At 43.9% G+C, this 15,834-nt stretch overlaps 1 protein-coding gene and 1 pseudogene across 6 annotated transcripts in view; one reads left to right on the forward strand and one right to left on the reverse strand.

Annotated features, from left to right (window-relative positions):
* Positions 1 to 15,834, reverse strand: part of ATP2B4 (ATPase plasma membrane Ca2+ transporting 4) — a 324,819-nt gene that overhangs the window by 39,948 nt on the left and 269,037 nt on the right. For all 6 annotated transcript variants that reach the window (XM_063955273.1, XM_063955268.1, XM_063955269.1 and 3 more), the window contains one exon: positions 8,721 to 8,932. In XM_063955273.1, the coding sequence (XP_063811343.1) occupies positions 8,721 to 8,932 (212 nt within the window). The remainder of the gene's footprint in view (positions 1 to 8,720; positions 8,933 to 15,834) is intronic.
* LOC135051385 (5S ribosomal RNA) lies at positions 2,569 to 2,688 on the forward strand (annotated as a pseudogene).

A 15,834-nucleotide genomic window follows, 5' to 3' on the forward strand; every position in this document is an offset into this window, starting at 1 on the left:
TAAATAAGGTATTTTCTTATTACATATTGTATAAAATTATGTTTTCCTTCAAAAATAAAAAATAAAAAATGAAAAATAAATAATTTTAAAAAATAAATAAAAAATAATAAATAAATAATAAACAAATAAAAAAATACGGATCACTTTCACTATTACAATTCACACCTTTTTACACAAAAACTAGTTTCTTGTGCTTTCCTTTTCTTTTTCTCCTTTTTTTCCTCTTTACCAATTCATTTGTACACCACTAATTTTCACAATCAATGAATAACACCATATATAGCTCATGAATATTACAAGGAGTAACTGCAATCTCAAATTATCCACACACACATCACATAGCATAGCACCCAAACTGTCATATACAATTTATATGACTATATTGAACCATATAATTCACTTATGATCACAATTTTTTCCTATTTTTGTTAACAATAAAAAATTATTTAAACATCACTTCTTAAACAATCGTAAGGGTATAATTATGATCCAAATAAAATACAACACAAGGCTAACATACGACATTTTAGAGCACTAGCTATCACAAACCAGTCCTTTAAAACTTCTTTTTTCTTTTTCCCCCTCCCCCTCCCCCCTTTTTTTCATCTTACTATAACAAATAATTCTCCTTCACAATCCTTTATGTATCACTGGTCTTCACACACACACATGGTTTTGTTTGTAATCAGGCACGGGATACACAAGTGCACGTACATACGTATACACAATATACACTTTTTTGGTATACACGGGTTTATACACACATGGATGCATGCACCCACCTCTCTTAAAAAAAAGGTTTGATTATGTAACAGTGTCAGCATCAATCTAATAAATAATTTTCCTAATGCTTATATATCAAGCAATATGGGCTACATTGATTATGCACTGCACCTTGTAAGAATTGTTATTCCATATAAGCATAACATAGTCCTCAATTTATCTCATTTCAGCAATTAAGTACCTTAATTGCCATTTATTATAATCCCTTTAATTTTCAATTTTCATTATCAAAAATTCCTTTCCACTATAATTTTCCCTATCTTACTCTTGTCATTTATTTTTTTCAATATAATTAGACTTAAGTTAACTTATAATTTAATTATCTTATAAAGAGAAAGAAACGAAGCTTACTTATATTTGATTCATTGAAAAAACTGTGGCAATGACTGAGTAACACAAAAGAGACAATGTGTGAACCAATCAGATCAATGACTGTTTAAATTCAGGTCCCTTATTGGCTATTAATGACAGTCCATCACTCAGTATAGCCAATTAGATTACGTAGCTCTCCATATCAAGGTAGCCATAGCTACGAGCAAATCACTCTGTGAACAAGCTTACGCGAAACGTACGTCAGAGGAGAAGCGCCGATCACGTGGTGCGCACACGTGATCGGGTGAACCGGCTGTTTGCTGTAACCCGCTCGGCTGAGCGGCGAGAACGGAGGCAGACAATTCATCACTCCAGCCAGATCTATACCAGACAGACCTATACATGGTGACAGTCAGGTGACAAGGGTATCGTACCAGCACTACACATGCATCACATCTATTAAGTCACACACACCACCCGAAATCGGGAGGAGGTCATATGCTGACGGGTGTCACAAATACTGCATAGCATACTCAATATACATACATATATACTGGGAGGGATAAACCCATATGTCTTCATTTTGTATGCTTATACAACTGACCATAGATGTGTCTAGTTACGGAGTGTCAATAGAGATCAGTGCACAGATCAATTGACCATAGATGTGTCTAGCTACTGAGTGTCAATAGAGATCAGTGCACAGACATAAGTTTGATACGTTCAATTTGTGTAGCTCTAACATCATATTAGGCAACAATAGAATGGACCTGTGAGTTACCACTCCCAAGAACGGCCATTCTAATTGCCGTGATTTGCAATAGATGTATCTGACCAGGAATGGCCAGTTTGATTGTCGTGGTCTGTAACAAGGTATTTGACCAGATTATCAGATGGAGGTATCTATACTGTCTGCAATAGCGTTTTTTTCTGTATGACACAATCAGAAATAGATGCAGGTGTTATTTGAATCTGTGCAGCATTTGGTGACAGAAAATTGGCTGTCTAAAATGTCAAATGAGAGTTATGTGTCATAGAATATGGATACACTATAGACTCACGGCCTTAACAAAAACTGTTAATCCTCAGCACATTTTCAAAGAGCGTGTCGTCTGCTGTAGACCTACCAAAGTATAGGCTCTGCAAGGCATTGCAACAGAGTCTTACAAGTAGGCACAGCACCCCAGACTGCTCTGATCTTCTTTCTTCAGACCTTATGCTTGTGTCTCACTCTCTCATTCTCCACCCTATGCCTAATGGTATGATGGATGAAAAGCAGAGGTGAGAAACAGTGACAGCAAATTGGTCTTATCTGTTATTAACACTACCTGCCTTAAACATACAGGAAGTACCACCAATTTTGGGCTAGCTCCAAATACAGAATTATTGAGTCCTCCTCTATATATGAGGAATACCACTTACCAGCATCTTATTAAGACAAGCCCAATAGGCGGAGGGGTGTCATAAGGACTATCTTGCGGCCATACTCCTTTGGATAAGCCCAAATCCTTCCGAACTTGGAAGCCAAGCATTGGAAGGCCGGACCAGTACCAGGATAGGAGACTACCTGGGAACATCCTGGTGCTGCAAGATAACTTTGTCCATATAGACACACATCAATCCTCGAGGGCACTTAATTGTGATTACCCATAAAAAAATTGGGAAAGCTTTTCGGAATCGGAATGAACCAATGATTTAATTCCCTGCGTCTACCCCCTTTTTTTAATGGGATACATGCAGGCTGAATGAGGGTTCATATATAAAGTGTTCCCAGTCATTAAATATTGAGGGGGGGACTCTTCCATAGTATATACTTAATATACAGCAAATACCAGCTCACTACTATTATTTATCCAGTATTTAACAATAGGATAAGTTGATATTCTACATAAATTCGCATTGCAATTATTTGTTCTCAGAAGGAACTCCGTTAACTCTAGAAAGTACGGAATATAATTTAATTTAATTTATCCTATCTTTTCAGTGTACTGAGGTACAATATACTCATCTTCCTAAGTAAGAGTGCTTCCCAAACAGAGTCAATTGTTTCTTTTTTTTTTTATATTAACGTGTAATATTCAGGCTCTAGGGGAGCACCGCCAACAGTAAACCCACAGCACATAAAATAGGCAACTTTGTTTTGCTAAACATGTGTGGGGTACTTTAAATACAGGACTTTCCTGCATATTAATAAGTTGGCTTTTCTTGGGAGATAACCATCCTATTGTTTCACTATCCAATTATTACAACCAGTGCGGTCTCCGTACTAAGTTCTACGTACGCATAGTCATCAGTGTCAGCCTGCAATATCTGGGCCGGTGTACGCTTTTGTGGATGCGTGGGTGGGATGATAGGCGCAGTTGTGAGGGCTGAGTTTTTATTCATCAGATCCTCCACAGATTTTCTCAAAAACTGCATCTCCTTCTCAGTATGGGTTAACTTTGTAGAAATATTGGAAATCATCCCCCTAATGGAGTCCACCCATGGGGGTTCGGACCCAGAAGCCTGAGAAGGTGTACTGTTTTGAGTACATTGTATAGACTCTCCAGGAGAAGAGAAACACGCTGCTGTACAAGACACACAGGTGGTCATTCAGAGTTGTTCGCTCGTTGCCAATTTTCGCTATGCTGCGATTTGTTGCTAAATGCGCATGGTACGCAGAGCGCATGCGCTAAGTTATTTAACACAAAACTTAGTAGATTTGCTGGTGTTCGTGCAACGCTTTTCAGTCTCACCGCTGATCGGTGAGTGATTGACAGGAAAGGGGCGTTATTGGGTGGTAACTGAGCGTTTTCCGGGAGTGTGCTAAAAAACGCAGGCGCGTCAGGGAAAAAAGCGGGAGTGTCTGGAGAAACAGGGGAGTGGCTGGCCGAACGCAGGGCGTGTTTGTGACGTCAAACCAGGAACTAAACGGACTGAGCTGATCGCAATCTAGGAGTAGGTCTGGAACTACTCATAAACTGCAAAGAATTATTTAGTAGCAGTTCTGCTAATCTTTCGTTCGCTATTCTGCTAAGCTAAGATACACTCCCAGAGGGCGGCGGCCTAGCGTTTGCAATGCTGCTAAAAGCAGCTAGCGAGCTAACAACTCTGAATGAGGGCCACAGTCTTTTGACATGGTAATGTGAGTTATACACACACACACACACACACGAGAAATGTCAGACACAATTTCCCACAGAGTCCTTCAGAGAGCCACAGAGTATGAGGAAACCAGCCACACAGCGTCCCTTCTTAGCGAATAATAAAACTAGCCAGGCGCAGACTAACTACCCTTAATAGGGTATTTAGCACTAACAAACTTGCTCTCCCCCCCATAACCCCCTGGTACCGCAGAGGTAGTCTGGAGTTGATGTGTAGGGGCAGCGCTTCCCTGTCAGCGTCCTCTGTATAGATCTGCAGGGAGAAAATGGTGCTGGGGAGCTGCTGGTGTCCGCTCATAGTTAAGCCCCGCCATCCGTAATGGCGCTCGGCTTCCCGCATTTTCTTTATACTGGCCTGAGGTATCTTAGTGTCTGACAGCGGGTTAGAACCCCTGTCAGACGATTAGCCAGTGTAGGGTGTCAGCGGTGGCTCAGCATGCCCCTCAGCAGCGTCTGACACACACACACACACACACACACACGTGATTTCTGAGCCTCCTGGAGTGCAGCCTGCACCCAGCGCTGCACTCCTACCCTTGTGCCGCCATACCCGCCGGCGACCCGCTAACCGGGACGCCAACGCTGTACTCACCACTCTTAATTTCTTCTGGCTCTGTTAGGGGTGGCGGCGTGCTGCGGGAGGGTACGCTCGCCGTGGTGGGGCTTGCGAATGACTCCCTCAGGAGCTCAGTGTCCTGTCAGCGGAGTAACGGGACCATTAACTCTTTAGGAAGTTGGGCCGTTCTCCCTCCTAAGTCCCACGAAGCAGGCAGACTGATGCCAACCAGCCTCCTGTAAAATATCAAACTCAAAATAATAAAACTAGAAAAACTCCTCAGGAGCTCCCCTAGCTGTGACCGGCTCCTCCAGGCACATTTTCTAAACTGAGTCTGGTAGGAGGGGCATAGAGGGAGGAGCCAGCCCACACTATTAAACTCTTAAAGTGCCCATGGCTCCTAGTGGACCCGTCTATGCCCCATGGTACTAATGTGGACCCCAGTATCCTCTAGGACATAAGAGAAAACAGGAATTTATTGTGACGTTAAACCTTTTCTTTACCATTCATAGACAAGCTTATAGTTTTTCATTTATGGGTATTACAGGAATCATCACAATAAAGTTAATTTTGCAAAATTTCAACTCACCCTCTTATACAATTTCATAAAGAATTCACAAAATATATACCTTCATTTGTTCAGCAACTTCTGGCCGTAACAGAAAACCACGAAATTGTGCTTTACTGGACAATGGGTGTATATATTGAGTAAATAAGGTATTTATGTCTTCTGATTACTTCCTCCCACTCCTATCTCCAAGATATTTCACGTGCTGCTCCCTCTCTCTGGAATTCTTTACCTCTCCCCCTCAGACTCTCCACCTCTCTAAAAAACTTCAAACCGGCTCTTAAGACTCACTTCTTTACCAAACCCAGCCAAATCTCATCCTAATTCTCTATTTCACGCTCTCTATGTACCCCTTCTGTGTCACCCCTGTCTGTTTACCCCTCCCCTCAGAATGTAAGCTCTCACGAGTAGGGCCCTCTTCCTTCATGTGCTTATCCTTTTCTTACTTTAATAATCCTCAACTGGCCAAATCCCGCAGTTTTTTGGCCACCTTGGAACTTATCTCTATGTTGTTTACTGGTGTAGTTATGCTTAGTTACTCTGTACTTGTGCTGTATTGTCTTCAACTGTAAGTCACTGTTTTCCTGTTTTGATTATGTGCATATGTACTCTGTAATTGGGCGCTGCGGAACCCTTGTGGCGCCATATAAATAAAGGATAATAATAATAATAATAATAATAAGTAACAGCATATTTTTATTGGTTTCCTCCCTTATTTAAAGAAAAACAAACAAAAAACTAACAACTTTTTATAATTTATTTCTATTCCCTTCACTCAATTTTTAACTGGTAAAGCATATGCTAATTTGTACAGAGGTGTCCTTTATCCTTTAGATTGTAGCCCGATAAAAGTCACAGCATAGCGTGGTGTACTGGGAGCATGTGTAGCGGCAGAAGCTAATGAGCGGTGGCAGCCTGATACAGTAGTGGGCAGCAGTGCTCCCACTACCCGATCACAGAGGGAGCCGGCACAGTGTAGTGAACAGGGGTAGATGGAGCACAAGCTTTAGCAGGGAAAAGGCGGCGGGGGCAGTGAGAGTGTAGAAGCAACAAATGTATAAGTTCATATCTGTAATACTACAGGATACCCCAGTATATGTGAGAGCATAAAGACATCTAGATGACTATAATATAAGTACTAAGCATTGGGGAGAGATAAAGTTGTTGGAGATAAAGTACCAGCCAATCAACTCCGAACTGCCATGTTATAGGCTGGGTTTGAGAAATTACAGTTAGGAGCTGGTTGGCTGGTACTTTATCTCCGTGCACTTTATCTACATCCAAGGCTTAGTAAATAGACCCCATAGACTAATAGCCTGATTTAGAGCCGCATGCAATGCGGATGTTCATGAGGTTGAGCCATTTTATGTTACTGTGAATGTGCAAAAAATCTCCTAACATGCATGCGTTACCCCAGCATAATCACAAAGCCGCTGCTGCGACTGGGACACATGGTAACAGAAATTGTCTTGCAAAAGTGCCGTGCATTCCTGGGCGGTGGTCAAACAGTTGCTCAGAGATGGTCAGTCTTATGGGTGAATTATGGGAATGTCGTGGGCATGTAGCTGAAGTATTTGCATGCTCTGAGCATGCAAATACTTTAGTTACATTCAATAACTCAGTTTGGGTGCCAAGCTTAGACAGCAAATCTGCCCTTGTCATAAGGCTAGTGCAAGTTTTGCTGGTGCGACCGATGGTGGCATATAAAGGTGCAGCAGGTGCTATTACAGCCTCTACAGAAGATCAAAATGCATTTCTCAGTAAATGCATACTCAAACACACCGATGTACACCAGGAAAGGTATTTGTGGAGGCACTAGCATAAAGATGCGGACGGACGTCTGCCACACCCACCTCTTAATCAGCCCCTAACTGTGCCAGTATTATCTTTCATGTAGGAAAACCTGAGAGACCTATCTACAATGCATGAGGGTGGTGATCTAGACAACATTGCTTTGCCACTGTGTCCAATTAGGGATTGGGTATCTAGAAAAAGTATGCACCAATGAATCTCCTCCAGGTATATATTTCCAAACACACAAATATTTAACAGAACAATAGAAACCCTGTTCTACCTATGGCGCTGCACAATGGAGCAGCACAAGAAGGTACAAATGGGTCACCAGAACCTGAACATATATGTAGCGGAAAAAGGTACAATCTCACTTGCGCTCCAAATTGTCCAACAATATAGTAGATCCTCAATGTGATTATTAGATGATGTGGTCAAATCACACGTTATCCAGAAATATTCACATGAAAAAAAAAAAACATATGATAGTGTAATACTGCATATGAATACAGTTCCATCCGCGGTGTTAACAGGGAAGAGATGGATTTGCAAACAGTCCCAAAAAAAACCAAAAAATAGGGACCGTATTAAAAGACCGTTTTCTTAAAAAACAGATGACTATTTATTCAAAATAGTAAAAACAATAATAAAATGGGACAAAAACAACCGTACCAATTGCTGTAGATATTCAATGCAATCCACTGAAGATGTAACTCGGGTATCAATAACAGTGGGAACAGCAAAATGGTATTAGGTTGTCAGCCCAGTCTCTATAACACTGTTTCTACGCGTTTCGACGCTCTGTGGTGTCTTTTTCCAGATAAAAACAGTGCTCTAGGCCGTGGATGCCGATGCGGGGGTGACATTTGCAGACCCAAAGAAACCTTTATGTGTTTTGAACCTTCTTTTTTCAAGTAAGAATACATGTAAGGAGTTATTCAAGTTTACATCACCATCTTGGGTGCTATATAAAAAGAAGAGAAACTGCTCTTTTGGATTGGGACTATTTGCACTCCATCTCTTCCTTGTTAACACCGCAGGTGGAACTGTGTTCATATGCAGTATTACACTATCATATGTTTTTTTTTTTTTTCATGTGAACATATCTGGATAACGTGTGATCTGACCACATCATCTAATCATCACATTGGGGATCTACTATATTGTTGGACAATTTGGAGCGCAAGTGAGATTGTACCTTTTTCCCCTACACAAATATTCAATTTGCATAGGAAAAGTTCTAGTGGTTGCTGCACCAAATAACCATGACATGAGAGTCTGGCTCGTTCATCTCACTGCATTATTGACTTAGAAACACCTGTTATCTGTGATCAGTTTGTACTAGTCATTGATTCTTCCAAGAACAAGTCTTGGAATTGGAAATCTGATGTTTACAGACCGAGAATAAAAGGAAGAGTGGAGGTTAACTAGAGCAACCAATCATATTCTAGCGTAATTTTCTAGAATGTACTTTATAAATTATGGCTAGAATCTGATTGGTTGCTATTATTAGAAGAGATAACAAATGCCCCCCTTAGGTGAATACGTTTGTACATAATTCAGATACCTGTGCTGCAAAGGTTCCCACCACCACTGCACAAAAGATAGGGTTTCGGAAGATGCTATCAAAGACGTTGCGTTCTCCATGGATCTTTCGGGCATTGATCTCATTAAACAGCTGCATCATAACAAAGGTGTTGAAAACAATAGTGTAATGTTCTGAAGGAGGGGAGTGCAGTGGGGCGTATCTCCCGCTGTCAATGTCGAAAAAGGTTTCTCCTGTGAAAGGAAAAAAGAAAAGGTAATTTTTATGTAAGATTGGTACAATAAGGTGAAGAATAGTGGGAAGAAGAAAAACGGTTCCTTTTGCCCATTATGACTAACAAAAAAATAGGATTTTAATTACCTGGTGGTAAATCCTTTTCTCGTAGTCCGTAGAGGATGCTGGGGTCCATTTTAGTACCATGGGGTATAGACGGTTCCGCAGGAGCCTTCAGCACTTGAAGACTTTTCAACAGTGTGAACTGGCTTCTCTCTCTATGCCCCTCCTCCAGACCTCAGTATAGGAACTGTGCCCAAGGAGACGGACATTCTCGAGAGAGAAATTACTATTAAACTTGTGGCGAGAGTCACACCAGCTCACACCATACATAAAAAACATGTCAGCTTACATGGACTTTAACATAACTCATGCCAACCAGCATGTATAACGCAACAGCAACAGCTGTCAACATTTGAACACGTGTGCAAAAAGATAAACGTAATCAGCAGGAAAAATGAGCACTGGGCGGGCGCCCAGCATCCTCCACGGACTACGAGAAAAGGATTTACCGGCAGGTAAATAAAATCCTATTTTCTCTTACGTCCTACAGGATGCTGGGGTCCATTTTAGTACCAGGGGGATGTACCAAAGCTCCCAGTACGGGTGGGAAAGTGCTAATGTTCCTGCAGAACTGACTGACCAAATTTTAGGTCGTCAGCAGCCAAGGTGTCAAACTTATAAAACTTAGCAAACATGTTTGCACCTGACCAAGTAGCAGCTCGGCAGATTTGCAAAGCCGAGACCCTCCGGGCAGCCGCCCAGGACGAACGCACTTTCCTTGTAGAGTGGGCTTTTACCGAAGTCGGTAACGGCAATCCTGCCGTGGAATGAGCGTGCTGAATGGTACCCCTGATCCAGCGCGCAATAGTCTGCTTAGAAGCAGGACCCCCAATCTTGTTGGGGTCATAGAGGACAAACAGAGATTCTGTTTTCCTTATCCGAGCCGTTCTTGCAACATAAGTCCTCAGCGCTCTGACGAAATCCAAGGACTTTGAGACGGCTGAGGTGTCAGAAGCTACTGGCACCACCACTGGTTGGTTGATATGAAAAGAAGACACAACCTTCGGAAGAAAGTGCTGACGTGTTCTCAGTTCAGCCCTATCTTCATGAAATATCAAATAAGGACTCTTGTGTGACAGAGCTCCTAACTCAGACACTCGTCTGCCTGAGGCCGAGGCCAAGGCCAATAGCATGACCACTTTCCAAGTGAGAAACTTTAACTCCACCTCTTGCAGAGGCTCAAACCAGTCCAATTTAAAGGAACTGCAAAACACATTTAGATCCCATGGTGCCGCAGGAGGCACAAAGGGAGGTTGGATGCGCAGAACCCCTTTCACGAACGTCTGGACCTCAGGAAGAGAAGCCAATTGTTTCTGAAAGAAAACTGACAAGGCCAAAATCTGAACCTTGATAGATCCTAATCTCAATCCAGCATCCACACCTGCCTGTAGAAATAGGAGAAGTCGTCCTAATTGAAACTCCACCGCAGGAGAATTCTTGGATTCACACCACGATACATATTTTCTCCAAATACGACGGTAATGTTTGGACGTTACCCCTTTTCTGGCCAGAATAAGTGTGGGAATGACTTCATTGGGAATACCCTTACAGGCTAGGATCTGGTGCTCAACAGCCATGCCGTCAAACGCAGCCACGGTAAGTCCTGCTAAACTAACGGCCCCTGCTGAAGCAGGTCCTCGCCAAGAGGAAGAAGCCGAGGATCTTCCAATATTAACTCTTGAAGATCTGGATACCAAGCCCTCCTTGGCCAGTCTGGAGCAATGAGTATTGCTTGAACTCCTGTTCTTCTGATGATCTTGAGAACTAATTTTTTGGTATTAGTGGAAGTGGAGGGAACAGATACACCGACTGAAACACCCACTGGGTCACCAGTGCATCCACTGCTATTGCTTGTGGGTCTCTCGACCTGGAATAATAGTTCTGAAGCTTCTTGTTGAGACGTGATGCCATCATATCTACTTGAGGAACACCCCAACGATATGCTACCTCTGCAAAGACTTCTGGGTGGAGGCCCCATTCTCCTGGATGGAGATCGTGTCTGCTGAGGAAGTCTGCTTCCCAGTTGTCCACTCCCAGAATGAAAATTGCAGACAGAGCTTTTGCATGTCTTTCTGCTCAGAGGAGTATCTTTGTCACCTCTGCCATTGCCGTTCTGCTTTTTGTTCCACCTTGACGGTTTATGTAAGCTACTGCCGTTACATTGTCTGATTGGATCTGTATGGGACGACCTTGAAGAAGGTGTGCCGCTTGATGAAGACTGTTGTACACAGCTCTCAACTCCAGAATGTTTATGTGAAGGCGAGTTTCTTGACTTGACCATCTTCCTTGGAAGCTTTCGCCTTGCGTGACTGCTCCCCATCCTCGGAGACTTGCATCCGTGGTCACCAGGATCCAGGCCTGAATCCCGAACCTGCGTCCCTCCAGGAGGTGAGAAATTTGTAGCCACCACAGGAGCGAAATTCTGTCTTTCGCTGACAAGGTTTTCCTTTGATGCATGTGGAGATGCGACCCGGACCACTTGTCCAGTAGGTCCCACTGGAAGACCCTGGCATGGAATCGGCCCTATTGTAGCGCCTCGTAAGCCGCTACCATTTTCCCCAACAGGCGAATGCACTGATGAATTGATACTGTTCTTGGTCTCAAAAGTTGTTTGACCATGCTCTGGATCTCCTGGGCCTTTTCCACCAGTAGAAAAACTCTCTGTACCTCGGTGTCCAGTATCATTCCCAAAAATGATAATCTCATTGTCGGTTCCAACTGGGATTTTGGAAAGTTGATGATCCAACCGTGCTGTTGAAGCACCTTCAGAGAAAATGCTATGTTCTGGAGTAGCTTGTCCCTGGATCTCGCTTTTATGAGGAGATCGTTCAAGTATGGAATTATGTGGACTCCTTGTTTGCGAAGGAGAACCATCATCTCCGCCATCACCTTGGTGAATATTCTCGGAGCCGTGGAGAGCCCAAACAGTAATGTCTGGAATTGGTAGTGGCAATCCTGAACCGCAAACCTCAGGTATGCTTGATGTGGCGGGTAAATGGGGACATGCAAGTAAGCATCCTTGATGACCACTGACACCAGAAATTCCTTTTCTTCCAAGCTGGAAATAACCGCATTCAAGGATTCCATCTTGAATTTGAACCTTTTCAAATAAAGATTCAGAGATTTTAGGTTTAAAATCGGTCTGACCGAGCCATCCGTATTCGGCACCACAAACAGGCTTGAATAAAAGCCTTGGTTCCTTTGTTCGTCAGGAACCAAGGAAATTACTTTGTCTTGACATAATTTGTGTATTGCGTTCAGGACATTTGTGCTGTCCTGAGCAGAAACTGGCAAGGCTGATTTGAAAAATCGGCATGGGGGAAGGTCTTGAAATTCCAACCTGTAACCTTGGAATACTATCTGTAATATCCAAGGATCCAGGTCTGAGTGAAGCCAGACCTGGCTGAAAAATAGTAGACGTGCCCCCACCCGATCGCACTCCCGCAGAGGAGCCCCAGCGTCAAGCTGTGACTTTTGCAGAAGTAGTTGCTGACTTCTGCTCCTGGGAGCCTGACGGTGTTGTAGATTTTCTACCTTTTCCTCTCCCTTTTCCTGTGAAATAAGGGGTACTCTTAGCCTTTTTGTACTTGTTGGGCCGAAAGGACTGCTTACTATGAGAATGATATACTTTTTTAGCCGGTGTAGTTGCCGACGGCAGAAATGCTGACTTGCCAGATGTAGTAGTTGATATCATGGCATCTAGTTTCTCTCCAAAGAGGGCCTCACCATTGTAGGGGAGCGCCTCAATATTTCTTTTGGATTCAGCATCCGCATTCCATTGGCAGATCCAGAGCGCCCTGCGGGCTGAAATCGCCATAGCAGAGGCCCTTGAGCCCAGTAAGCCAACGTCCTTCATAGCCTCAACCAAGTAACCTTCAGAATCTTTGATATGACCTAGAATTTGCAGCATATCATCTTTATCGACCGTGTCAATATTAACAATTAAATTGTCTGCCCACTTTTCCACTGCGTTACCTACCCACGCAGAGGCAATTGCGGGCCTGAGTAACATACCCGTAGCAACACAGATGGACTTTAAAGTCGTCTCTGATTTGCGGTCAGCAGGTTCTTTTAATGAAGCTGACCCTGGGGCAGGTAAAATGATTTGACAACCTAGAGACTGAGGTGTCTATCATTGGGGGTGACTCCCACTTATGCCTATCCTCTTCAGGGAAAGGGTATGCTACCCGCAACCTTCTAGGGATAACAAACTTCTTTTCCGGGTTAGCCCAGGATTCCTCAAAGAAGGTATTTAAGTCCTTAGACGGAGGAAAAGTCACCACCTGTTTTTTATTTAATTTAAAATAATCTTTTTCTTCAGGTGCAGGTGTTGTATCAGTAAATTCTAACACCTCTTTTATAGCGACTATCATACATTGAATGCTCTTAGCCAGTTTGGGGTCTACCCCTCTCAAATCCCCAGTGTCGACCTCAGTGTCGGAATCTGTGTCAGTGTCCCTTTGCATAATTTGGGCCAGAGACCTTTTCTGGGAACTGGAGGGATCCCGAGTGGATGACGTGGAGGAATCAGCAAACAGTGCATTCTCCACAGACTGTCTCCAATACTTTGTCTGTTGTTCAGACTCAGAGAATTTCTTTGCTAGCTTAGACATATTACTCTGCAGCTTTCTCACCCACACAGGCTCAGAACACTCTTGTGCCTCCAAAATGGGTTCCACTGGGGAAGAACTTTCTCTAGACATGGTACACACATGTACAGTCACACTACTCACACACAGGGGAGCTATTGGGGACAGATCTACCTAAAGTCTGTCAGAGAGACCCACAGGGGATTGCCAGTCCACACCACGCGCCCTATATGTATTGCATACAATAAATATACAACCACAGCGCTTTTTATCCAATATGAAACCCACAGACTTCAATAAACTATGCGCTTCCCTCCCCTTCTATAACACCGTGGTACTTGTATCAGCGATGTGTGAAGAGAAGCAGCGTTCAGGATCAGCACTCCGGCGTATCTGTGAGGAGAAAATGGCGCCAAAGTGTTACTAGCAATTCTGAGGAGAAGCCCCACCCCCTGTAATGGCGCGGTTCAGCCTCAGTAATACAATATTTATACTGGCAGGGGTATGTACACCAGCGGCTCCCATGTGTGTACTTTGTCGTCAGTGAGAGTAAGGATTTTATTTTTCATGTCCCTCAGACCGCACCCCCCCCCTCGAGCACCCTGCACCATGTGCTGAGAGACATGTTTGCGCGATGCGCTGGTACCTTAATGCCGCCATGATGACCGGAGGGCCCCTCTCTGCAGGTCTCCGGTAAATACTCACCAGCCATCTGACTTCTGGCTCTGTTAGGGGGTGGCGGCAGTGCTATGGGAGTGAGCAGAGCCAGGCAAGGGCTGTGTTCAATACCCTTCAGGAGCTAATGGTGTCCTGTCAGCGGAAGCAGAGCCATTGAACTAATTGAGAAGTTGGTTCCTATTTCCCCCCCTATATCCCACGAAGCAGGGAAGCTGTTGCCAGCAGCTTTCCTGTAAAATAAAAAACCTAACAAAGTCTTTTCCAGCAGAACTCTGTAGAGCTCCACTGGTGTGCAGTGTGCATCCAGCCTCCCGGGCACATTTTCTAAACTGAGGTCTGGAGGAGGGGCATAGAGGGAGGAGCCAGTTCACACTGTTGAAAAGTCTTAAAGTGCCGAAGGCTCCTGCAGAACAGTCTATACCCCATGGTACTAAAATGGACCCCAGCATCCTCTAGGACGTAAGAGAAAATAAGAATTTATTTACCGATAATTCTATTTCTCATAGTCCGTAGTGGATGCTGGGGACTCCGTAAGGACCATGGGGAATAGCGGCTCTGCAGGAGACTGGGCACATCTAAAGAAAGCTTTAGGACTATCTGGTGTGCACTGGCTCCTCCCCCTATGACCCTCCTCCAAGCCTCAGTTAGGATACTGTGCCCGGACGAGCGTACACAATAAGGAAGGATTTTGAATCCCGGGTAAGACTCATACCAGCCACACCAATCACAACGTATAACCTGTGATCTGAACCCAGTTAACAGCATGATAACAGAGGAGCCTCTGAAAGATGGCTCACAACAATAATAACCCAATTTTTGTAACAATAACTATGTACAAGTATTGCAGACAATCCGCACTTGGGATGGGCGCCCAGCATCCACTACGGACTATGAGAAATAGAATTATCGGAAAGTAAATTCTTATTTTCTCTAACGTCCTAAGTGGATGCTGGGGACTCCGTAAGGACCATGGGGATTATACCAAAGCTCCCAAACGGGCGGGAGAGTGCGGATGACTCTGCAGCACCAAATGAGAGAACTCCAGGTCCTCCTCAGCCAGGATATCAATTTTGTAGAATTTTACAAACGTATTTGCTCCTGACCAAGTAGCTGCTCGGCAAAGTTGTAAAGCCGAGACCCCTCGGGCAGCCGCCCAAGATGAGCCCACCTTCCTTGTGGAGTGGGCATTTACAGATTTTTGGCTGTGGCAGGCCTGCCACAGAATGTGCAAGCTGAATTGTACTACAAATCCAACGAGCAATAGTCTGCTTAGAAGCAGGAGCACCCAGCTTGTTGGGTGCATACAGGATAAACAGCGAGTCAGATTTCCTGACTCCAGCCGTCCTGGAAACATATATTTTCAGGGCACTGACAACGTCTAGCAACTTGGAGGCCTCCAAGTCCCTAGTAGCCGCAGGCACCACAAATAGGTTGGTTCAGGTGAAACGCTGAAACCACCTTGGGGAGAAACTGAGGACGAGTCCTCAATTCCGCCCTGTCCGAATGGAAAATCAGATAAGGGCTTTTTCAGG

This window comes from Pseudophryne corroboree, chromosome 2 (assembly GCF_028390025.1).
Source record: "Pseudophryne corroboree isolate aPseCor3 chromosome 2, aPseCor3.hap2, whole genome shotgun sequence".
Taxonomy (NCBI): domain Eukaryota; kingdom Metazoa; phylum Chordata; class Amphibia; order Anura; family Myobatrachidae; genus Pseudophryne; species Pseudophryne corroboree.